Below are 27,123 nucleotides of genomic sequence, written 5' to 3' on the forward strand. Positions count from 1 at the left end.
CAACATAATCTATATGGACTGTAATAAATCTTATTTAAAAAAAGTCAACGCACGTTTAATATCGATTCGATTGAAGATGTATCTCAGTCGTCCTAAATAAAGTATTTTTTACATTAAAACTATTTTTATAATATTGTATAATAACCGATTACACGAATATAAAATATTTATGCATTTACACTTAAACAACATTATATTTAGATTAAACTCCGTTTAAAATCGTATATGGAATGCGATAAAAGTCACGTTAAAATTATTTAAAACGCACTATTTTATACTCGTATATGGTTTTTGAATGAAAATATACCATTGATCAATATTTTAATTTTGTTTTTAAGCGTATCGTATATCAATTACACCAATTTTGAACACAACATTTGAATATAATAATATGTCGATTATTAATCCGTTTCAATTGTAAACCAATAAATATAATTCAATGTATTTACTTTATTTTTTTTTATTTTTTTTTTTTTTTTGATATTGTGTTTTTATTGTACGTATTTTCAGTTTATACTAACAAATATTACAAGACAAGGAAGTACAAATTTACATATGTATAGTAGAATAATTTCTTTATTTTTATACACTTCTGCAAGGATTTCAATAATATTAATTCACCAAAGACTTTCTTACGTTTTTATTTTATCCGTTAAAAAAACAGAAACTAGAAAAAATCTTACAAAAAATAAATAGTATACATAAAAAAAATATACATCACAATAGAGATGGAACAAAATCTTAATTTACTAGATAACCTTGTAAAAAAAAAATTACGTTGAAATTTATGTAAAGAAGGTTGACTGAAATACAACTTGTACTGCATAGGTATATTTTAATATACTGATTTATAATTATATACAATAAATAAGACTTCTTTACACTATAGTCATAAAAGCAGAGAGGATAGTTATAAGGATAGTAATTAATCGCACATTAAAGAAGACAAAATATATTCCAAGAGAAACCCTAAAAAATAATGGTTATGCATTGAACACCATTAATAAAGCCATTAAAATAACTGAAAATAATAATAAAGAAGGAAACTTGGTAGATTTTATTGAATAAAGATGTAGATAATTATGATGAAATAATATTTTCAAGAAATATTTAACAAACAACAAAAAAAATGTCCAGAATTATAAAAAATTTGATTTAAAAAAAATTTATTTCACAAACATGAAAATTAAAAACATTATACCAGTAAGACCAGTTGAAAATATACTAGAAATTTATAATCTAAAATTGTTTAACATCCTATGTTTATATGACAGATCGTTTATTGAACAAACAACAGAATTAATTAATGTAAATTAAAAAATGCGATAAATAATATCTATATTATAAACTAACTAGTAGCAAAATTAATAGTAACTAAATGTGCTAAACAAATATTAATTAACAATATCTCGATAAATAATAACCTGTATATAAATAACAATATAATCAAAAATATTTAACTGATTTAAAATATTAAATAAAGAAATAAATTATCAAAAGCGAATGACAAAGAAGCCATTTAAATAAAAAATAACCCAGAGAACTTTCACAGGAAAGATGAATGGAAAATAAATAAAACGTGAAATTAATTACTCACATAATAAAAGAAAAAACAAAAGACGGAAAGAAAAACATTGAGTAAAAAGTATCAATATGCCACCCAGAAACAGCAACGAAAGAAATAAATTAGAATAGAAAAGAGAAGAAAAATATATGGAATTAAAAACAAGAGCTAAAGATATTTGTACTAATCTATGTATACCTTATCGATGATTGCCAGACGATCAAAATTAAAAATAGTTGATATGAACATGTACCAAAGATAACAATATAATAGAGCCAATGACATGTTTTAGAAACGAATGAAACATTCAATATGATTAAACTAGCCAAACTGTAAGGATTTAAAGTAAAGATGATTTTTTTGATTTATAAAGCTGCAAGACATGTGCTATGAACACGTTTGAAATGTATTATCTTAAGATGAACTAGTTACGATTTTTGATTTTTTACCTTTATGTTCTAATTTAAACTTAATTTATTAAAATCATTTGAAAATTATGAAGTGTTACTTTAACTTTCATTGAAAGTCAAAAAATCTTAAAGTTGAAAGTTTAAAACCTCAAACGAACATGTATAAGAACAAATTAATCCAAAGAAATATTAGATCGTATAGTAAAACAAAGAAGGTACATGATCATTATATTTTGTGAGCAAGTAAAAAATATTGTATTACACAACAATTTCTTATTATTCAACAAAATGCATATAACACTTCTATACTCGCATACCTTCTTTAGTGCTACTCTACGGAAAATTTGTTAAAATTTCAAACGCGATCACGATGAATTATTCACGATTTTTTTTTTTTTTTGTCTTTTCTTTCTCATTATTTTACGAAATATAACCCAATCGCAATATTAACGATTCTACGATTTCGAATAATTTTCGGTTAAGTTATAGAAAACATAAATATGTATATATATATGTGTGTGTGTGAGTGTATGTAATACAAAATTTCAGTACCTAACAATGTTTTCCCATCTCTCTATTCGTTTGTTTCAAGTAAGATAGGTGGTATGTATGCGCTATTGTTGAAAGCGTATTTATATATATATTTCTATTATTAGATACCTATTATTTTACTTATACGAACTGAAAAATACCCGACGGTCGACCGCTGCGACAACCGCTAGGGACATATACGACGACGTAAAAAAAGTATTTATTTAACGACCATAATATTTCGCCCACCTTCGTAGGGAAAAGAACCCTTGCTATAACCTATCCATAACCTGTCAATTACGGGAGGCGCCAATTTATTAATCAGCATGATTAACGATCGCTCGGTCGAACGTCATAATATCAGGACGGAAATCCGGTCTGTATATATATATATGTGTGTGTATGTGTGTGTGCGTATACCTTTTCGACGTCAACACTACGATCACGGGCGAACGTATGTATATATATTAGTAGCAGCAGACGACCAGACCGACAAAAGTTATTGATAACCAACAATAGATCTGTTTTAGTAAAAATGTCTATCGTCGGCCACGAATCGGTGGCAAAAGAACAAAAATAAGCATGTCCCAAACAGTCCCACGATTTAAACAAATTTACTTGTGCAGTATGTTATTATTGATGCGTTAATGTACTGTATTTTTTTCCTGGAATGAGGAAATCAACATACGATTAATCATTAATTGATAATACATGATAATATACCGACAAAATTTTGTTATAAAAGCCATGATCATAGTTGTTTGAAAGTAAAAATAAAACCATCTAAGATTCAGAGTAAAATAATAATTTTAGTAAATAAAATACGTATATAACACAGGTATCGCAAAGCTTGCAGTCGTCCATCCGTATTATTTTCAATAGTAACAACTAATGGCCAAAAGTTAGTATCTCAAGAGGATAGAAATTGAACGTTTTCGAAATATTTTAAAACGAACGTATCTGGTAGAACGTGTTCGGAATAATACCAAACACTCATAAAATATTCAATTTTTATTTTTGATTTAGTAAAAACAGTGTTCTATTACAATTATTAAAATAACGAAAGTATAGAAAAACTAAAACTATTATAAATAAAATATGCATTCCCTCGGCTTTTGAAGTTTCAAAATTAATTAAATTTAAAAATAATTTTAAAGATTTTGAAAACTGTTTTATGTATTTTATTTATGTTTCGCAAAATGTTCAATTGTCGAAAAACATTATTATTATACACTTAATATATGCATACACCATTAAAATGTTTAATGCATTTGTAATAGGACCTTTCGCTTTATTTATACCCTAGTTATAATCAAACCATGTACACAGGATGGAATAAAAAATATACGCGTAAAATCTTTACGTGAAGTTATCAACTCTTTTTTTTATTTTAGTTATAAACCATACTCGTTATTTTTTATTTTATTTACGTTGATCGGATAAACCATGTACAGTTAAGTTTTTTTCCACACTACCTAACAACCCCTGGTTGACTGACATTTAAAACTATACGGATTTTACTCATTTGTTCATAAATCGTGCGGGCGCTTATGCAGGCGATAGTTTTTAAAAGTTCACCCCCCCCTTTCCTACCCCTCATAAATTGTAAGAAAATGTAAATACCAATGTACCCACACTCCAGTCATATCCGTCCATGTATAAAAAATATATCAGGTACGTAAAAGTACGACTAGACGTAACGTTTCCACTGTGTCGCGCCCTACATGATACACGATTTACGTATCGCATATGCGAGTTTCCATCAAAATTCGCCGTGTTACCATCGCACGTACTAGTGATGGGAATAATAGTATGGAATAATCGAATCATTCGATTATTATTTTTTGATTATCAAAATAATCAAATGATTTTGATAATCGAAGTAACAGTACCAAACATATTTATCAAAAGCAAATTAATTGTATTATTGTATCATAGTAGTACTGTAGTACTGTAATATTATATATTTTATTTTTAATCATTGGTTTTATTCCCGGTATCGATCATCACCAAACTAATCGGTTTAATATGTATAAATAATTGGATTGAAAATGAAATTTACTTTCACACTATAGATAATCATTTGATTATTTATACAACCAGTTAAATTAGTTAAATCATGAATCATTCGATTATTCGATTATTTTGTTGTCGACTACTAATCATTCGATTATTCCTATCACCAACACGTTCTCATACGGTTTTTCATCGCTGCTGATCAAGCGGAAGGCGCATGTGCGGTTCCTTCAGGCTTAAGGGTAGGTACAGCTGTGTACCGAAATCGTCTCATCAGGCCCGAACCGTGAACAGGTAATGACGACTTTCCGAGAAGATGCATTCATAAATCCGTCTCGATCATTTGAAATGACGACTGTCGGTGTGCAAAGCAACCACGAATTCGTCTCGTCGCTTAAAAACACACGCGTTCCACGTAAAGGAACACACGTTTACATAATATAATATACACGACTCGACGATACGCACGTATTCGCTTTCGGAAAATAATAATAACAGCGTTTGCTACGAAATGTCTGTTCGTCTCTACATCGCTTTTCGTCCGAACGTCGTGTCGACCAAAAGTAATTTGTTTCCGCTGTTTGCAAAGCGAATAGAATTGTTTGATGTTTTCGGTTTATTTTTAAGTGTCTAAAATTGTAATTTTATTGCAATAATAATTGTGTTACGAAATCAATGATTATAACAATGCCACTTTTTCGAGGCCACGGTAATGTTTCGATGAAATATTTTTCTTCCGTTAATTCCTCTCTAGAAACTCTCCCCTCCTCCTATTTTATTATCAATCACCAACAGGCTTTATTTGGAGAGCACTTAAATATTTCTTTTTTTTTTCCTTTTTTATTAGTAGTTGGATTTAATATTTCTTAACATTTGTTCTTTCTCATAAGTACTTCATTGTTAAAATGTTTTCCATTCGTTTAACTGAAACGAATATGTCATGATAAAGTTGTATGATATTTTGTAGGTGGTAAATATTGATAATGCTGTTTGCAGTTATTTTGCTATTTGCAGACAATCAAATAAGTAAATACCAGGTGTACCGGTATTATTTTCTTGTGAAAATGAAACACTAATTTTTAATGGGAAGGTAAAAAAAATTTATTCGAAGTATTGACCATTGCTTTCTACACATTTCGACCACCTAAAAAAAAAAAAATCTTAGAAAACAAAAATTAAACTATATAATACCGTATTTTCCTCATTTATACCAAATATATTTCAGTTAAAAATATATTATGAAAACTTAATTATAACTTTTAAATTTATCTTAGCCACACAGATTTATAAAATAAACATGTAATAATTTTTATAAAAAAAAAAAAATACATTTATTTTCTGTTGATCTGATTATACATTAATGCTATAACTATTTTGACATGAACTTAAATAGTTTCAACTTAAAACCATTATATTTTAATCTTAACCCTCATATAAAAGTAATAGAAAAAAAAATTTTTTTGATATTTTAATTATGAATATACAAGATACAAAATATTCGTAAAAAATATTCAAAACGATAAATATTGATAGACTTGGAATTGATTGACATGGAGTCAATTAAATCAATACTTAAAACAAACTATATTTTATTACTTTATGGTTATTTTTGTACCGATTGGCTGACTCTAAATTATTGTTTTGAAAATGAAATAATTCATCATGAATTGATTTTATTCATATTTATATACTTACATTTGCATTTAAGTACAGTATTTTACCGCATTTATTATTTACTGTGTGATCGTTTAACATTTTCTCTGCGTTTAAAAATGTACAAAATATGTTATTGTATGGTCATTATATTTATCTACTCGTATTATTTTTAAATAAATGATTTTTTTTTACCGCAGTATGCGAATATCAATTATAGTTTCCCCGTCTCATACCATGTGACCAGGTCGTCGTGTGTTATTCAATAGTTACATTGCATTTCAATATCTTCATGTACATTTTCAAACGTATAATAACAATTTTGCTAACATTTTTCCATAACATTTCTCGACCAGGACTGTTACTCTATTCCCAAAACTCACCGCTGACCGTCACAATATTTTAGATATTATAATAATATCATGCTAACATTATGGTCACAATTATAACGTCAAATGTGGGTCACGATAAAAGATCATCTAGTATTATTTCTTAACATTATTACCAACCCGTCGTTTTGCTAATTTTTTTATTCGTCCTGGTAGATTCTAATAATAAAAATTATTAAACAAATAACAGTACACGTCTTCGACAATAAACTGCAGGCATGATCATTGTAGCGTCTGCGCGAGTAAAATATATATCTACGCGCGAAGAGGGAACGCGATGATTTAATGGGGAAATATTCAAAGTCTACTACTACTCCAGATGTTTCGATTCGAGAAATGGTGGTAATAAATAATATGAGTTTCCATACCGTAAACATTCTATGTGGTATACATGCATTTATGGTAAATTCAACCGCTTGTAAATAAATCTAATTCTCATCATAGCGGATTAATTATAAATTATTTTACTATACATGCGGCGTATACATGAGTATAAACCTATCGTCAGAGGTGTGCACTCGGAAAAAGGGAAGAGGAGTTGTTTGTGACCGGGAAATCTCCGAAATTTTGTAAATGAGGCACTACAATTGAAGTTTAGGAGTAAGAAACCCATATTTTAACTCATGTTACTCTGATTAAATTAAATTTATTACCATAAAATATTTGGTGAAAAAAATATTATATTTCGTAAAAAAAAAAAGATAAAATGTTCGTGCAAAATTTTCTAATGAGATAATTTAACAGCTACGATTGACTGCAACAGTACAAATCGTAAATAATTGAAACTATCTGAGAAAAATATAAAATATAGAGAGAAAATATATTCACTGGGACTAATATAAAAAATGTAATATTAAATAAAAAATTTAAGCTATACATTATAATTAATAAGATATTCCAATAGGTTTTGTTATGATAGGCCCTATCATTGTGGGCCCCACAATTGTTGTAGGCACTCCCTGAAATATAGATATGCGCACGTCTATCACGTAATGCAATATCACAATGATATTATTAATAAAAAATTACGGTACATTCGTAGTTTGAACGACTTTTACGAGTATATTCGAGCCAATGTATACGATTGTAATAATCGGTTCTGCCCATCGGCATTATAATACAATAACTGTAGTAGTAAAACGCATTTACGCAACCATAATATGTCAGTACGTCTCGTTTATAGCCATAGCCCAGGCTCGATATCGTGCGTCGCACGCAGACACGGTGATGTTATTGTCATCGCAGTAATTTCCATTGTCTCAAAACGTTGCGATGATAATAATATTATGTGAGCATGGAACGTCCGAATCTCAATATAATATACGCGAACTAGAGTAACAGCTCTTCCTTATTCAATAATTTATGGTACTGGAAATCATGAAGGAATGAGATAATAGAGCAAAAAATAAGTCTAAATTTATAGTATTTCAAAAGTCCTTTTTTTATGGCTCGACGTTGTTATACACATATATACCTATACATACATAGATATTACTATACAATGCATATACACATATATACAAAGTAAATATGCTTTAAATGGACCGAGAACTAGATCCCGGAAGAGAAACTATATGCGGATTATAGTGCGATGCCGAATATGTTATGATTTCGAGGGGATTGGTCAAGGGGTATATGTACTTAATTCCAACGAATAAAAACCGTTCGCAAATTACAGATAAAAACAGTAAAATCCTTTTCAGAAAATTGGCCGCCAATAATGAAAGGGTCTAAAAAGCGGTGTAGTAAACTAAGTGTCGTTTATTTTAATCGTAACCAATATATGCACACATGCATAAGTGTTTAATATACAATTTTTTGGACGTATAATATATTATAGCTACACGTTGATCACGACATTTTTTTTAAATTTTTAACTTGTCTTCCAATTGCGCACGCTTCACGAACATGACCATATAGTTAATACGTACTTCATTCATTATAAATTTATTTAATTTTATCATAATGTTTATTATTTTAACAAATAGCAAATTTTCATAGTTTCATAATTGCATTGAAAATTTTATTTTATGGATCGCTGAAATTTTACTTTAATTATTATAACTAAAAGTGAAATGTTTTTCATTTATCAGTCACATTCGAATGTTATATTCTACATCAATCGGTGTATAAAATAATTCGTTTAGTAAAAGTACTTTATCAAAAAACGTGTACAGAAAATGTTATTAACTTATTTTTAAGATTAAAAAAAAAACCTGTTGGTGTTCAATTAAGTTTTTATAAAAATATATATATGTATTTTTCGACATTTCTTTTGCTTGTCTCTTGTGTCTATATTTTTTTATATCATTTTATTATTCGGATAAATTAATATTCAACTGTAAACACTATAATGGATCGCAGAAATAGTTTACATTACCATCGATTGATGTTTCATTTAATCCTTTCCAATAAATATTAAATCCTAAGATAATTAAATATGTCTAAACCTCGTTAATATTGATGAGAGGATTGCTTTGTTGGTAAAACAGTACTTATCCGAAAGCTTTTATACCCGATGAACTCTAAAACAGGAACTTCATAAGAAACCACAAACCTAATTCATAGCTGCAATATATTTAATTTTTAAAACAAACCAAAGTTATATATATATATATTTAATGTTTATAATTGTTGTAAATACGTAATTAAAAATAGAATATATAACGTTGACATGAATTTTTAATTAACATGGCATTAGTTAATATTATATAAATAAATAATAAAAAAAATATACATTTTTAGGATAAAATTTATTTCCATTTAAATCGGCGATTTTCATTAAAACGACACAGATTCACTTGCAGATCACCGACACATGAAGTTTATGTACGCTTAAGTCTGATAAGATGAGTTACAAAGTGTAATCCGTCATGTAACTTACAATACGACACATGTAATAATTTTGGCGAATCAAGTACCCCCGTACGATAATACTTTTACTTAACACCACATAAGTCAACGGAAATATCCATGTAATAATTAAAACGAACCTACGATGTATTGATATATGGAGAAAAATACGAACAGATGTATTAGCGTTGAACTCTGACCCGACGGAGTTTACACCGAGAAAACAATAAATAATTCTATTCGGAAGAAACTATATGTGCAAACGATACAAGCGAACATTTTCTTAATATGTCATTAAATTGAATTAGGCGCTTCGGGAACTTAATCGCTGTAGAAAACCGTGAACAGCTACACCTATTTATAAGAGAAATTCACGGAAAGTAATTTCTCTCCGTCAACTCGTCACGAATCAAATAAATCAGTAAACTCACGAATTTCAGATGTTCTCGTGCTCCAAATAACTATTACTTCCATAGGACGGCAAAGGCATTTTTTTCACCGAGAGCTCATGCGTTTTATTTATTTATTTGCTTCCAATTCTTTTTAATTTTTTTTTTTTTTTATCACCACGTCACCGTGGTGTGTTCACCGTTGCGGAAACGTTTCAGACTGAAACGGACCTACTGATTTCCGGGAAACCTCCCCCGCTTTGTGTATACCTGTCACGGCAATAATTACGCACAACAAGCAAATATCAATCGAACTCGCGTTTTGCACACCCTAGATGACGCGCACACTGTAAATAATATCATAATTATGTGTGCGGAACACAGTGTGCACACGCTACGAGGATGCATATAATTGCACGGTGATTATTTAACAAAACGTCTGTTTCAAACACAAACGGAGTTTTCAACCGTAGTCGAACGAGGAAAAAAAATAATAATAATACAAACGAACTCCATTCAACGGCTTTAATTAATATGGCTTTTAGCCTTTTTGGCCAAAAGTATACACACCACGTGCACGCACTCGATGTTTACAAAGTGTACCGTGTCACAACGTTCGGGTGTGCGGCCATAGGCGCCACACGCAGTCGTCATTCGTATATTGTAACGCGCGCGCGGTAAGACTCCCCCTGACTGCTGTCAACCTCGTCCGATCCCATACTCCCTTCGACATTGTGTAAACGCGCGCGTACACACGTGCACTTGTCCATCACAATTCATCTTGACCCTATATCTTCACACCGTTCCCTTAGAAATTCGAAACCGGAAACGACAGAACACCTATTCCGGAAGTGTAAAACCATCACCACCAAACCGTCGGTTTACCACCACGTACACACACACATATATATATATATATATATTACATATATAGGAAAACTATATATAATATACTATATTACTATATAATATGTTACGCTATAATATATATATATATATATATATATATATACGTGTGTATATGTGTGTTCAGCCTTTCAATTATATATCGTGTGAGTAGGATACGTGTATACGACTCCTTCAGTGATGTATACGATACAAACACTTCATACGAGTATATATTATCGTTTATAACATCTTAAACTGTCTATTCGACTAAAGTATTTTTCATCGGACGCGTCGAAGAGAGAAAGGGGTTGTGTTTTTAACGGACCCTACCAGTTTTTCTATGAAATAACGTTTTTACTTATACTTTTCTTATCAAACCCCGCATGCATATTAAAAATGTACTCGGTTTGAATTTCACGGTTTTCAAATACAAATTTATTTAATGCGAAATGTACAAAACAAATGGGGTATACACATTGTTAAAACGCCATCTATTTTTATGCCCGCCATAGCGTGTCTATAGAAATCTTGGAAACGTTAACACCGCTTCCAGTCGGTGATGTCTTGACTGAGAAGAAAATTTAAATTTTTATAGTGCTAATGCTTTGGTTGCTATCGAGAGTATTGAACGCGCAGCTCAAAAAATATATACTTTTTTAAGTACATTATGATGTGTGCTCGCAAGAATGTAATGTTCAATGTGACAAAATCGACGGCGCGCGTTATTAAGATATTTTCTTATTGCCACTGTACGGTATCGTTACTGTCGCATCTTAGACGTCTCCGTCTCAAATGTAAATTTCCGGAGCCCGTTTCTCATCATGGCTTCGCATTGCAGTATCTCATCGCAACGGGTTACCGTTTTATTACACGACTAGCCCTGAGACGATAATACGGCCGTCACGACGCCTGTGTACCGCGAATCCGGTCGTATTCACATATTATATTATTTTCTCTGCTCCATCGTTTCAATGTTCACTTTGGTTCAATTGCCTTCACGTCCAAACTTATAGCCGTGGTATTAAAGTACGTTAACCACTCGATCCGCAGCCGCAAAATACCGATCGGGTTTGCACAGTGCAAACGAATAATCGTAATCCACGATGGCCGAATCGCAATTTTGCCGAGACATATAAACGGAGAAAGTTTTTATTATTTTTACAAGAAATTAGTAAGTATGTTAGATCCTAGGTAATTTTTAAGTAGCTGATTGATTTCGTGTCAAATCATTGGAACACACGTGTATATCGCTTACTCCAAATCGATCAGGAATAAAAAAATATTAAACAAAAACGTAACACTTCGTTATTGTATCTTTTTATTAATATTCTTTTCTTTTTTTTTTCAGGTAAGAAACTTATTTGAACATCTTTGAGTTTGTAAGCGAACAAGTAAGTTTCAAAAAAAAAAACCTAGATTAATATTATATGAATTCTTATCGAAAGGATTTTCCCAGGACTGGCTAATCTTAAACATAATTTACAAGGTCATATCGTGTTTGGTTTGAATTTGATTTACAATATTCGATTTTAATCTAAATTAAATGAATAAATATTTGAACCAACTGATTAAATTTTACGATAAAAATAAGTATTTTTCGTGATTTATATATATATATATAGGTTGTATATATTTATATTTAAATGAATATAGCATAATGAGTTTTCGATTTGAAATATCAAAGAGTGACTTTTCATATTTTTTTCTCAAAAAAATGCTTTTCGTTATTCCGAGTAAATATTATATTCGGTTGTGTTATATTGAGTTAACTTCCGCGTACGATTTGATAAAAATCATAATCAATCTCGAGCAATTTAAATTTCATAAACAATCTGTTTACGTGTTCGGATGCTGCAGTCGTTCGAATATTGTGAAAAATAATTTGTTTCAATCTTATGGAAAATTACCTTTTCAAACGTCAGTTTATTTTTTTATCGTAAATCTGAACGGTATTTAAATTGGATCATAAGCAAGCAACTTCAGATTTTTCTCCCAATAAATACTTGAACATTAAAAATGTATAGCATCTCACCTCACTATAATGAATATTGTTGATGTAAAACAGATTGTTCAGAGTTACCAGTTTTTCTTTCGCCGCGTTTCGAAACATAATAACACATATTACCATATAGATAGCACCAAAGTTACATAGCTGTTGTAGCCAATATTAACCCGACCGCGGCTTCATTAACCTCCGCCGGCTGAAGATAATTAATAAAGTCTTAAATTGGATTTGTACATAATTCAATTATGTGAAAATACTATTGTATATTTTACACTCGAGTCTAGTGCGACGGTAATGTTTGAATACTATACTATAAATAATATAATTCCAGATACACTCGTCCTTTTAGTAAAGTAATGGGGTGTAATATTTTGCACGTATAATGATTTCGTTGTATTTATACGTGTTTATTATACATCGCGTTCCACAGGGATTTACTTACTCCTAAATTATACATTTTTTTTTTTTTTACAAATAATTTTTTATTCGTAAACAAAACCATCAAAATTATAATTTATAAACTAATGAAATATATTTGTAAAGTACAAAACAAAACTAGAATACTATCTTTAATAGTCGTCATCGAAGGTTTTGCAATAATTATTAAATCCTCGTAAAATACATATTTTAATATATAATATATGCACCACCAAAACATATAATGAGTGCAAAAAAACTCTCGTGATAGAAATGTTAACAATTTTACTGTTCGAGATCCACTGATAGTGTTTTTATTATTTTAATTGTTTTCACGATAAATCGTCCACTTAAACGAACAGCTACTTCTGCCTTCAAACTACCGCATTTCATATTTTTGTGATCATTTGTCGATTATCGTTTTTCACATTAATTACTTGGCACATTTATCGTCATTATTATGAGTTAGTTATGATACAATAATATATCAATCTTGTTTTCAAATTATAAAATATGTACACTTAGGACAGTAACACACATTGCAGCCGAAATATTGAGCAGTCGGCTGACGCACGACAGTCGTCGAGTCATCGGACGTCCATCGTAGCAATCTATTGAATGCGTACAATCGAACGAAATGGACGTAGAATAGGGTGTCACTGTTTATCTTTTGTCTCGTAAGAAACGCAGAACAAAAAAAAATAATGGATACATCCCTTGTTTTTGGAACGGCACTTGAAGTGCTTGTTTACTCCCATCCCCTTTTCTTTAAATCACAATCACTGTATTCTTCAAAAAATACGTCCCGAATTGCCTTTCGACTTTCGACCAAATCAACATTTCCGTATCGAACTTCGTCATGATAATGTTTACTTCGAGAAATACCTGGGCGATGGGAAACACGCAAAATACGTCTTACTTCGACTAGTGCGTGGAGACTCATAGCAGTCGCACACCAGTTGGACCTAACCAAGCACGTTCGCTGCCAAAGCCCGGACTCATTAGCTGCCAAGTACGCGGCCTCCAATGTGCTGAGGGAAAACAACGAGGATGCATGTGGCTGCCGCAAGTCTCCGCGCATTAGCCGAAGCCGCCAGACATATTTTGCATTTTGCACGTCTTCCTCCGTACGGCCATCACATTATTTATCGAACAATGATTACACAGCCATTGTTGTATTATTTAAGAAAAAAGTTTCGGAAATCTTCGAGGATGTTTAAGATGATTTTGAATCGAGCCCTTTGAGTGCCGCTCCGAAAACAGAGGATGAATTCAATATTTATTTATTTTTTGTTCTGCGTTTCTTACGAGACAAAAGACATACAGCCTCTTCTGCGTCCGCTTCGGCTGGATTGCTGCGACCAGGCCTGATAAGCAGAGGGGAAAGGGATGACCCCCTCGGCCCGAAATTTTTGTGAGGACCCGGAAATTAGGGACTACACATTATTAAAAATTAAACACAATTATTGATAAGAATTTAATAAACACTACAGAAAAAATTAAAATATACCCCCCGGGTCCGGGTTTCTCTCCACAACCGTCGCACGTCGAATAACTGCTCAATATTTCAGCAGCCTTATGCATTACTGCCCTAACAATCATCGACTGACTTTACATAGTTTTATATCTTATAATTAATAATCTTAGTGATAAAATCAACTTAAAATACTTATATTTTTTATTATTTTTAATCCAATATTTAAGCAAATGAGTACGTGTAGCGGTAACAATATTATTGAAGATTCAACTAGCGATAAATTCCTATGACAGCGAAGAATTTGACGGAAATATCATTTCATGAACTTATACTATTTGAAATAAAAATTGTTGGATAAGTCTAGATTTTTTCATAAATATTTTCAATTTATTTCACATCTAAATGCATGTTAAAATATACAACAAAAATATACTATACCTACGTAACCTATAATACTATAGTATCTGCAGTATATCAACAAGTAATTTAATATATGAACAAATAAACATATATTTTATATATAGAAATAAATAAATTAATAAAAACTTAGCTATAGTATCATTATATTTATAATAGAGCTAAAAACTTCACAAAAAAAATCCCTTTTTTATTGAAAATACTGGTATATATCAACTTAAATGTAATTGTAATACATTTAATATAGGTAAGACAAATAGACATTTTAAAATAAGATATAAATAACAGAGTTCTGAAATTAAAAAAAGACTGCCTCTAATTTAAATTCTACTAGACATGTTTTGAAAAATAATCATAATTTACATTTTGATATCAATGTAGACTTAGAAATATTAAATACCCAAAATAACATTTACTTTAATTCAGTTTTAGAAGAATTACACAATGAAAAGCAAGAAATATAATTTTAATAATATTTTAAATGAACAACCTATTTTAAAAATAATATCTTTTATCGATACATTTAAAAAAAAAAAAATAATTCTAACCAAAGTTCTTATTTTTATTAACATATCAATATCTAATAAGAAATTAGTTTAAATAATCTTTCCTATTATAATAAATTATCTCTATATATAACAAATAATTTTTCTCAATTTATTCCTTCCTTTATTACTTCTTATTTAGTTTATTTAGTTTCGATTTTATTTTTTCATATTCAGTCACAATTTTATTAATTTGTATACACCTGATGTTAGATTTTTAATTCGAAAATGGTCGTACTTTAAAAATAATAATACTTCAGGCTAAGCTTTTATTTATATATATATATATATATATATATATAAAATATTTATTTATGTATTTCTATATTAATTTACGAGTATTAACCATTTAATTATTTTTATTTTTATTATATTATTAAGTATTTTATGTTCGTTAACATGCAGGATTATTTATTTATGAAAATCTATAAACTCAGGATAAAAAATGTATGTTATTACTTTAAGTGTATAGGTACCAATTTTTTTATAATACGAGTACTTTTCTAATCAAAATAATGTTATTATAATAAATATTGTAATTTATTTTTTTATTTATTAACAATAGTGACCAGGATATATAAATACATAATTTAAGATATTTGTTCTTCATTGAGTGAATATATAGTGAACGTATATAACAATTATTGATTTTTTTTGTTTTTTTAATTATACTCTGGATTTTATTAAAAGTTCAATATAAAATTCTGTACTTATATCTAGAGTTAGTTTACATTGTGATTTTATTTATTAATATCGTAGTGCATAGTAGTTTTATTTTTTTTTTATTATTATTTCGACTCGATCGACACTGTCAGTTAATGCAGCACATAACTGAGTGTAATGGACCACACTTGTTCACTTGTTCACACTTTTTCTAAAACCGTTCAACTGTGCTACATTAAAATAAATTAAATTAGTCTGGAAATGGTAAAATAGAAATTTAAACCATTTTCTAGCCGAGTTTCATGGACGAATACTGTTAACAAAATTAATAACCACAAGGATCGTAAAATAAACCTCGTTTGCGTGACAAATAGGACTTGATGAATAGAATAGTTGTTTAATTGAAGCAATGGCATAAAAGCTCACCGGAAGAAACGTTTCGAAACAGCGAAAAATACAAATACTACCAACGTCAAGCTTATATAAACCACTATCAATACGAGACAAAATTCAATACCAATGTCATTATTATTTTTTCCTCTCCATTATTATTACTATTCGTACTCGTGATTTTGGTTTAAATTATCAGATGAACTTAACGTCCGATTTTTTATATAAAGATAGAAAAAAATTGTATTATAATCCAATTCATCTTTCTCCGGCTCTCTCTCTCCCTTTTGTTTCCTCGTGCCTATTGCTGCTTCACGCACATACGTGTCTATACGACTGTACTTATACGAATACATGTTTGTGTAAATTGGTTGTGTATTCGTACGCACAAATAATAGTATAGTTGTGTGTTGTAGGAAATATTAACGATAAATAATAATTCTTATATTGACTATTATTTTACGGTCAAATGTATAACTCGCCACTATACGTTGTTTCAGTTTCAATCAATGTTCGGAATAAAAAAAAGTCGTGTCGCGTTAAACGGTTACGTAATTTTAATGCATTTTTGTACATAAAATAATAAACATACATTGCAGCAGTATTTGTAACAATAGCAAAGAAGATATCTTAATCATATTACCGTAGGTGAAATATTTACGATTTTATTTCTACCTCCTATTTTTACTTTTATTTCCCCTACCCCTCCCCTTTCTTGAGTGAAATAATTGAATAGGCGCTTTAAAGAATAACAAAACTTACAAAGAAAGTACAAAAGCATAAATGCCTTTCTTTTATCGGTGCATCTAAACGAGGTATTGATTTTCTTTGAGTAAAACAAATATTGACTTGAATTCTTTTCACGTATGGGTATTATATCAATAACAAAAATAAAACGATAATATTTATATTGTTGTTAAAAAAGTTGTACCACCGATTTGTTGGAATGAGATTTACGGAACAGAGCAAATATATAAATACATATTATATTAATGACAGTGGCGTATACATAACTTTTGTATGAGGGGGGGATCAGTTGCAAACAAATCATTATGGAAGGAAAATTCCTAAACCTAAGTACCTGCACATTTAAATAATAAAATATATATATAGGTATATATACTAAATGATTCAAAATAATAATTTACAATCAGTTCCGGGTTAAAGGGGGGGGGCAAAGAGGCAGCTGCACCGGGCGGCAAAATTTTAGGGGCGGCAATATTTTGACGGTGTCAATAAAAGTTTTGAAATTTTCTAATGTATATATTAGTTTTTAGGAAAAATTATTAATTTATTATTGAAAAATATTAATAACAATTATATAATATTATAATAAATTTGTATTAAAATGTTTATATTTAGTAACTACCAAGGTATATAAATTTAAAAACTACCGGTGTTACAATATGTCTACAATACATTACGTACTCAAAAGTTTCTCATAGTTACTTAACGGTTGAAAAACCCACTTGCCGATTAACTATGGATAAAATGGTGTAAACAGTGAAAATTCGGTATTACGTTTTTTATTATGTGTGTAGTCTCACATTTTTCTTCTAAATGTCTTTTGTTCTCGAAATAGTTATAAAAAAAATATATAACTTCAGGTGTATAATACTTAAAAAATGTATTGTTCAAACTATTTTTTATAAATGTAAAATGTATTTTATTGTACTGTTTATTTATTTTAATTTATTTAATTGATAGTATGATTGATAAGCAATAGCGAAATAAAATTATCTTTTTTCTGCGTAACAGTTCGATCAAAATTCACATATTTCGACCATAAAAGTATAATAAGCTATTTATGTCAGACAAACTAATTTATTTCTTACCCAAATATTTCATGATTAATCGAACGGCCAAAAATATGGATGACAAATACAAATCGGTTGTGCGGCCTTTAACTTGAAATACTAATGTAGCTATTATATTACAAGAAGTTTACATACATTATAAATTATGTATAATTTTTTTTTTTTTTTTGGAATCGAGAAAGCCAAAAACTAATTTATCACTGCAAAATGCACAAATATTCGATTCTCATACAGAATAGTGCATTGATAGATTGTTTATATAAGTTCTATTTTTTATTTTCCAACACAATTTGTCAAAACTATAAAAATATTGTTAATCTTTGACCAAAACACCCGCCCAAATATTGTGGGACACCATGGAAGCTACAAAAAAAGATGCTTCCCTGAGACCTGCTCGGCTTTGGGAGGGATGGGGGGTTTCTTTAAAATAATTTATTATTATAGCATACGCTCGCGAAGTATAGAGACGAAATCGAGAAACTTTATTTAGGTGGTCACGCACTGACCCTGTTGGTTGATGTTGGAGAGGATATATCGCCGGCCGTTAGTTTGCAAGCCAAGATATCCGAGTATTGAAAAATGACCGTTTTCACAAACAATCGTTATCGGGTAGTATTCCCTAAAGGGTGAAATCGTCGTTTAACCATTTATATTACGATACCGGTTCAACCTACATTAATAAGTCTTTCATCTTTACTTCTTATTTCCAAACCACAACACCCGTATATATATATGCAAGCGATTACCTATGTTAGACGAGTTTTAAAAATATATAAACTTCATTCACGTCGGTATAACCCGTATAACATGGTATTCATCCCCCCCCCACAAGTTAATTATGATAATTATATAACGATGACCAAAGTACGAATTGAGGTCGGGTCCGTTTCTTTTTGTCGTACTTTAGTAGGAATCTTTATTACTACCTAATAATATGTTTCATCACTACCAATTAGTTTATAATCACATGGCATTTTAATCGACGTGTGTGTGTCTAAGGTTAGCGATGTGTTCGAGCGAAAAGAGTAAGAATTTCGTATTCAAATTTTTTTTTATATATATATATTATGATTAGAATGATTAAGAAATAATAAAAAAGTAATTATACGAATCTACTACAGTAGCAATGCTACGGGGTTGTGAAAGTCGATCGGAGGCGTTGTTTTGAGGTTTTCATAACTACATTTTTTGGGATCATGGACGATATTTTACGATCAATCGCCAACGGGGCAGTTTTTTTTTCATTTCGAGTTCTGCGGCAAAAAAATATGCACTACACAACGGTTTGTTTTTCGAAAAAACGAAACGGATCGCGAACCGTTAGCGGGAACAGCCAATTGGCTGGAATAAATTCCATTGGATTTTTTATTTTAATGTACGGCGATATACATTCCGCTGTACAGGTTTGGCAAATTTTATGCGATCAGTTTAAATGATAGTGATTTGCGAGCCTCATATAAATCGTACGTGCGTATACATGATTTGTGGGACTTTTTAAAGAACCGCGCCGAGGAATAATACAACCCCCGACCGAATATGTTTATGGGCTTATTTCCCTGCCGAAAAATCATACTACAAAGCACGTGCATATAAACATGCTGTTATTGCTCTCTCCTTGACATTATTATTTATTTTAATAAAGACATACCAGTGGTTATCCTATTATACTTATCAGCGGTATTTCGATTTTGTTTGTTATTTCTTCTGAAAAACGGAATTATATGACAACTGTAGCTCAGGAAAAATATAAAACACTGTTGCATAACTTCAGTTAGAAGTATTTTTTTTAATTTTTATTTCTTAATACTATTCAATCGATAAAAACTCTTTAAATAACCAGCTAATTAGTATTTTATATATTGGGCAATCGTCTCATCTCAGTATACGGGTGTATTGTTTAAATTTTAATACAATAGAAATGCATTCGGAAAAAAGATTTTAAATTTATAACAAAAATAAATTCCTCGCTTTACTCAGTAACTATAATCCGAAAATGATTAAAACATTATTGAATATTTGCTTACGTTCTTATTTTTTCCGATTGCCTTTGACGGTTTTCTCAAAACAATTGGCCAAATTAAAAGTTGATCTTTTCAATACATTTTTGGTTAAATTTTAAATCTGTAAATATTATGTTTCATTCGACTATCTGAATTTTTTTACCGTTTTAAAAAGTGTTTACCGAATGAAAAAAAAAATGTATATCTTCTTCAAATCAATACCTCCCTCGCTTCGTTAATAGCATAAAAGTATCCATTTGACATACAAAATCCTGCAAGTGTAGTAGATGAAAATCTGACGTCATACGCCTACTAAATGTAAACAATTTCAGGCACATACCAATTTTATTAAAACAACGTATTTCAAATCGAAAAATGTATTCATTACATTATTTTGTGCTCCTTTGAAGACAATATTGTGTTAAGAAGTAAATAAGAGTATATTAAAATATTCGAATATTATTGTTAATATGAGTAGATACAGTAAATTCATAGATAACAATAATAAACATATATATTTTATATATTGTATATTGTATATCTACGTATTATATTTATACTTATGTGCACTAAATGTATTTTTGCTTATTTTTCAAAAATTTGCACAGATTATATTATACTTTAATTAACTATTGTACACCAATGTACTACCAACTGGGAATCACACATATTGTTTGAATGCAGTATTAAGCAAAAATAAGGAGTCAGCAAAAGCTGTATGATAGGCAAACACATTTATCATGCCTAAAACCCGTAAATGATTAATTCACTTGTGTTGGATGTTGTGAATGCTTAATTAGGCATACATGGCTGTCGTTCCTATGATTTTTGCTGATTTATTCTTTCTATATTCTAGTTTTATCAAGAACTAAACGAATGAATACATTATTTTGATGTGTATAATATATGCACATGTATATTAAATTTTTTTACGTCTAAAAAATCTAATTTTTTTCCATTTTAATATTACTATCCAAGTTAAATATTTAAAATATTATCAGAAGTTATATGAACTACCTATAGATAAACAACACATGACTTATTAGAGACAGAACTGCAATGAAATAAAAATACCAGTTGTAAGCTCAATAATCGGCTATGAATATTAATTTATTTAAAAAGGGAAAATAGAGGGGAAAACCAAAAAAGAGGTGGTTGGATGAGATTGATGACGATATGAGAGCCGTTGATGTGTGCGAAAAGGATATAGAAAATAAAGTCGAATGATGGCTTAGAACAAGGGTGGCCGACCGCAAACAGTCGGGAGAAAGGCGAGGGAGAAGAAGATCAATTTTTTTCAAATTGTTCTTATATATAAAGACCTAATAGTATTTAGACGATTTATTTCATTTTATTTTACTTTATTCGTACTATGTAACTTTGGAGCTGAATGAAAAATCACCATCGTTTTGTTTGAATGTGTTTAAAAAAAATATTTATATATTTAAAGGAAGTAAAAACTATTATCATTTAATGTAGCATTGCTGTAAAATATAAGTTAAATGTCCACTGTATTTTGTAGGGATAATTTGTTAATTCTTTCAGTTAGTTTAATGAAATAATAAAATATATAGTTTAAAATGATGAAGTATGAGAAAAAAATATAATAAACTTATAAAAAACACACCTGAACTCTTTATACTCTTTTCTGGGTGCAAGTTGTAACAATTTAATGACTTTTAAATTTAAAATAATAACACCATAAAACATTTTATGAACCACTAAGGGTATCGAAGAAATACGAGTTCCTAACAATAACCACCTTCAGCAAGTGTCCACTTACTTTTTACATTATATTTACTATCGCGAGTCTTATATGCTTTAAGACTTATCAAATAATTACACTTATTTGAATTAAATTATTTAAATATAATAAATATTTTAATTATTTTTAGTCTAACATAATATAAAATAAATCTTAGTCATTATTATTATTATTAGAAAAATAACAATTAATTTAGTTAATAATTAAATATTTTTAATAAAATGCATTCAATTTAAATGTTTTTTCTTCTTTTTTTTTCTTTTTTTTTTTTTGTTAGCAGAAATACAGGTGATTGTATGTTTATCTGTCTTCGTGAACCAAAGCAACATGATAAAGTTATAAAAAAGTTTTAAAAGTTTTAAAATTGTGTTATATAAAAAAATTTTAATATTACAATTTAAAATCATTTAGTGAAATGTTTTTCGGAAACTATCAATTATATATTTTGCACTTATATGACGGTTCTCAGGTGTGTGCTCCACATTTACCAATATATTTATAACAAAAAGGTTAGCAAATAAATCGATATTTGAACAGTGATTTATTAATAAGTTCCGTAAAATATTTCGTAAAGGTGGAGCATAATTTTATGTTTACAATTGTTCACTTTAAAATCCTCAATTAAAAAGTACATTAAATATAGAAGTGATTTTAAATGATCCCTATCTCGTGTGTATTCTCCTATAAACGACAATCTCAAGTTGAACAGTTAGGTTAAATTAATGCCATAAAAGGCTCTACTTCTATCCACGAAACTTTTGTGCATTCTGGAATATCTCTGTTCTGCAAATCAAAGTTTGTCACAATACCTGATGATCTCAACTTATCGTACGAACATTCTAAAACTACCGAAGTACTCCAATATTTATACTCCATTCATAATTCGACATTTCGTGGATGAATATTTAAAATTTATAATAACACAATGCATGAAGTAAATATAGTTATGTACCGTATTATATTTTTCGACGTTTCGCTTTTTCTTTATTTCCACACGATACGTATGCTAATTATTCAGTTAATATATTTTTATCGCAGCATCTATGATAGTTTTTTTTTCTTAATCATTTTCAGTTCATTTCGTTTTTAATCCACCGTTATTACGTTAAATAATCAAAGAACCTTCGAAATTTGTTTTATTCCATTAAACGCATATGAACTGTTTTACTACATACATTATTATAACAATAACTATATACTATGTAATCTTGTTTTTGTCGCAGTTGTAACACTACTGTGTCTTGTACAATATAAGTTTGTGGTAATATCCTCGAGAAATCGCTAACGCTTTAGTAGTGATACGTGCTACCACGAGAATATTTTCCAGTTATATACAAATCCGTTAGCCACCAACTTAACCGTCCATCAACCATATTCAACATATCCTTGGTTTTCTCGTGCTGCTATTGTTTTTATGGTATTTTATAATTTGTACGTATGTTCTTTATTTGTTAAATCGGCTTAAATATACACACACACACACCTCATATCCGCCATAATACCCTTGAAGAATGTGTTACACCTGAGTCTAGAGGGACCTAAAAGGCTCCTATAAATTAAATAAATAAAAACATTATCATTTATATAGTCATTAAAATATAAACTAAATAATATGCAGGTTTGAATATATTATAATATTTGGACTTCGCAAACTTTTTAAAACGATTATACGTAGTCTTTGAGTTTAAAAACAAAGTAATTACGAGTACATCCCTTGAAACGTTTACGGATGAAAACGAATTTTAAAATAATAATTAATAATAATAAAAATCTTGTCCTCGCTAACTATATGAAATCGGTTGATAACAAATAAAAACAAATCTATTTAAAAACCAGCATTTCGATATTTTCACTGTCCGCAGTCCAATATATTAATAGCAATGTGCTCGACAAAATGTATATTATAAAATATAACGTATGAACATTATAATAATGAATAAACCGTACACATAAAATTGCGTTTGGTCTTTAAATATAACGATACATTGTAAAGCCTATAATCGACATCTTAATATGTAAATGAAGCTATATCGGACTTGCATTGTTATACGTAGGACCGGATGAAATTAAAATGCAAATATTCTACATTTCCGTGACTTAACTATAACTATGTTAAATCATAATACGTAGCGTTATGTGTTATAATTTATATGAATGGTTCTATTAAATTATTATTCGTACCGACGATTTAATAAGTTTATGAAATAAATAAAAATACAGTGTTAGTTGGAAAATACCTGTCCTACATTACTCGTATAGTGATGAAATAGTTCGTGTTCATCAGTAAAATAACTTTCAGTTATTAAAATTCAAAATTTATGTTTTTAATTTTTATTTTTGATATTTATTGATTTCTATAATTTTAATTTTCTTTTTGAGAATTCAATTATTCCGTTCATTAATCATAAATTATTCGTTTTTTCAACAAAGAAATTTTAATATAATTTTCATATAGCATTTCATTACATATTTTGTTCTTTGAAAATATTTCTTAATAAAGAAATCAATTTCATATAATAATTTATTTTACAATAAAAAGTAGAATGACAAAAAAAAACTGTTATATATCTATAACAATGGTTAAATTTTTTGATCAAGACAGAATTTTTTTTTCTTTTGCACAAATACTAACATATTTTTATTTATTAAATTTTAATTGTTTCAACAAAAACTTTGTTTTTACAATGTGAATAACATGTTAAAATATTGCCATCGATTACGATTAAATTTAAAATGTAATTTCTATATTGTGACTGTTTTACGTAAATAGCACGATAAAATATATATAATACATCTCTTCCTAAGTCATTGATCACTAAAAAATTAAAACTTGGCGGGATTGTTTACTAATTTTTATACGATAATCGTATAGTTTATTCGAATTCAATATTTATTCCAGATTTCGTAAAACTTATATAGCGTAATAACATATTCTCTATGCAATTTAGTTTAAATTATAAATGAAAATTTACATTTTACAAATTTAGAATGATTGTTGTAACCAAGCCGCTACTAATAGTTATATTTAAAACATCACATAACTAGTCTCGATAAGTCTACTACTTTCTCGTTCATAGAACTCGAATAACTCTTATGTCCTATTATTATAAAGTTCTATAATACCTAAATAATATTTAAAATTATATAACTTATAATTATAGCAATTATTATACGAATAATTAATCTTAACAACCGATAAGCTTGTTGTCCAACAGTTTGAGTTTTATGTTTAATAAATACTTTGATCAATTCTTGATACACACTCAACGAACATAACATAACATAAGTATGTTTCTAATTTTCAGACAATATCGTTGCCTAGAAAATTATATAAATCCGTCTGACTCTGTTTGAAATTATTCCCAAATTGATCATCAATAAAAATTTAATTCATGCATTATTTGTGTCAAACTGTTAATAGGTATTAATTTAAAACAATTGAATTTTGTTTTATATTAAAATGATTTTAAATGGTCCATAAAATCCATTATAGGTCTTACTTGAAAATACAATTGTCTTCAACAATGCCGGCGAACACCTTTTATTTTTATTTTGTATTCAGAACTTTACTCTCTATCTGATCAAAAGTTCAACCACTTGGAAATAACCAATTTTTTTTTTTTTTTTTAATTCAGCGTAGTGACGTTTTATTTTAACTCAAATAGGTTATAAGTATGACGAGTGATCAAGTTGAAAAATAAACATCTTAGTATTAGTAGAAATTTAAAATGTAAAATTATTTATTATTTAAATTCTTATTTACAATTAATATGTAACCAGTTATCTTTAATAAATTATATGAAAATAAAAATGTCGATATAACTAATTCTAATTTCCAGACAGTTTTATGGATATTATATTCGGTAAGGTTTAAACATATCTTTTGAAGAACTATTTATAACAATTATATCGTAATAAGAACAATATCTTGTAGAATGTTCAGTAGAGTCATAAATATTTCTCCTCCAAAAATGAACTGACCACTTTTAACCTCTTCAAATAGTAGTTCGCAAATAATTCATTAATACTTAAAATCAACATTTTAACTTAAATGAGTCACAATAACCTAAAATATTTAAATTTGTAACGTAAGTTATGACTTTGTTGTGCGTATAAACATATAAATTAAGTATTAAAATAATATATCCACATTTTATTTTTTTTTATTTGCTCACGTGAAGTCTTTTCAATTGTTAATGTTGATTGTTTATGCTGGTGTTTTTCATTTTTCTCAGTAAAGATTAATTACTCAATTAACACATACTATCGATTTTTATTCATTAATGAAAATGGAAACAATACGCTTTTGAAAACTTACCAAGTTGACTTGCAACGAATTAGTTACAACAAAATATACTTAAAATCCTTTGATTATTATATTAATGAACAAATCCATTATAATTTCACTACATAATACATAATTGTATTTTTATATACCATATAGTGTATTATATTTATTGGATGAAAATATCAAACGCTGAATTTTTTAACATAAAATCACATTATTATTCTTAAAAAACTGTTGTGTATTGATTTTTCCTTGTAAATCCTTTTGCTAGTCTATCGTCACGAGGCGATCGCTATTTGAAACAGATTTTCATCGTTATTCTTCTTATTCCGGTCCTATAGTTATTTTTGACCTTCAAGTGGATATACTTATTCGTACTTCGTTCCTTATTTTTGTTTTTTTATTATGAATATTATTATTTTGGCGAAACCAATGTTTGTCAGTCGTGATTTACAACCCACAAATAAATATATAAATATACGTACAATGTATTATTCGTATACACTTATGCTAAATATTTTTGTCCGTGTAATAGAAAGATTTGTGAGAAAATTGTTGTTTGCCCCGAAAAACGGCGAAACGTGATAATATTATAAAATGACCGGTCGGCATCTGAAATCCAAACAGTAAACAAATTTTGTTTTAT

At 28.9% G+C, this 27,123-nt stretch overlaps 1 protein-coding gene across 1 annotated transcript in view; it reads left to right on the top strand.

Moving 5' to 3' along the window:
- Positions 1-5,032: 5,032 nt before the first annotated feature.
- The window catches only part of LOC112686450 (G-protein coupled receptor moody-like), a 40,134-nt gene continuing 18,043 nt past the window's right edge, over positions 5,033-27,123 (top strand). The window contains exons 1-2 of the mRNA XM_025558722.1: positions 5,033-5,084; positions 12,047-12,084. Coding sequence (XP_025414507.1) covers positions 5,033-5,084; positions 12,047-12,084 — 90 coding nt within the window. The remainder of the gene's footprint in view (positions 5,085-12,046; positions 12,085-27,123) is intronic.

Source organism: Sipha flava, unplaced genomic scaffold, assembly GCF_003268045.1.
Source record: "Sipha flava isolate LNK unplaced genomic scaffold, YSA_version1 308_pilon_pilon, whole genome shotgun sequence".
In the NCBI taxonomy this organism is placed as follows: Eukaryota; Metazoa; Arthropoda; class Insecta; order Hemiptera; family Aphididae; genus Sipha; species Sipha flava.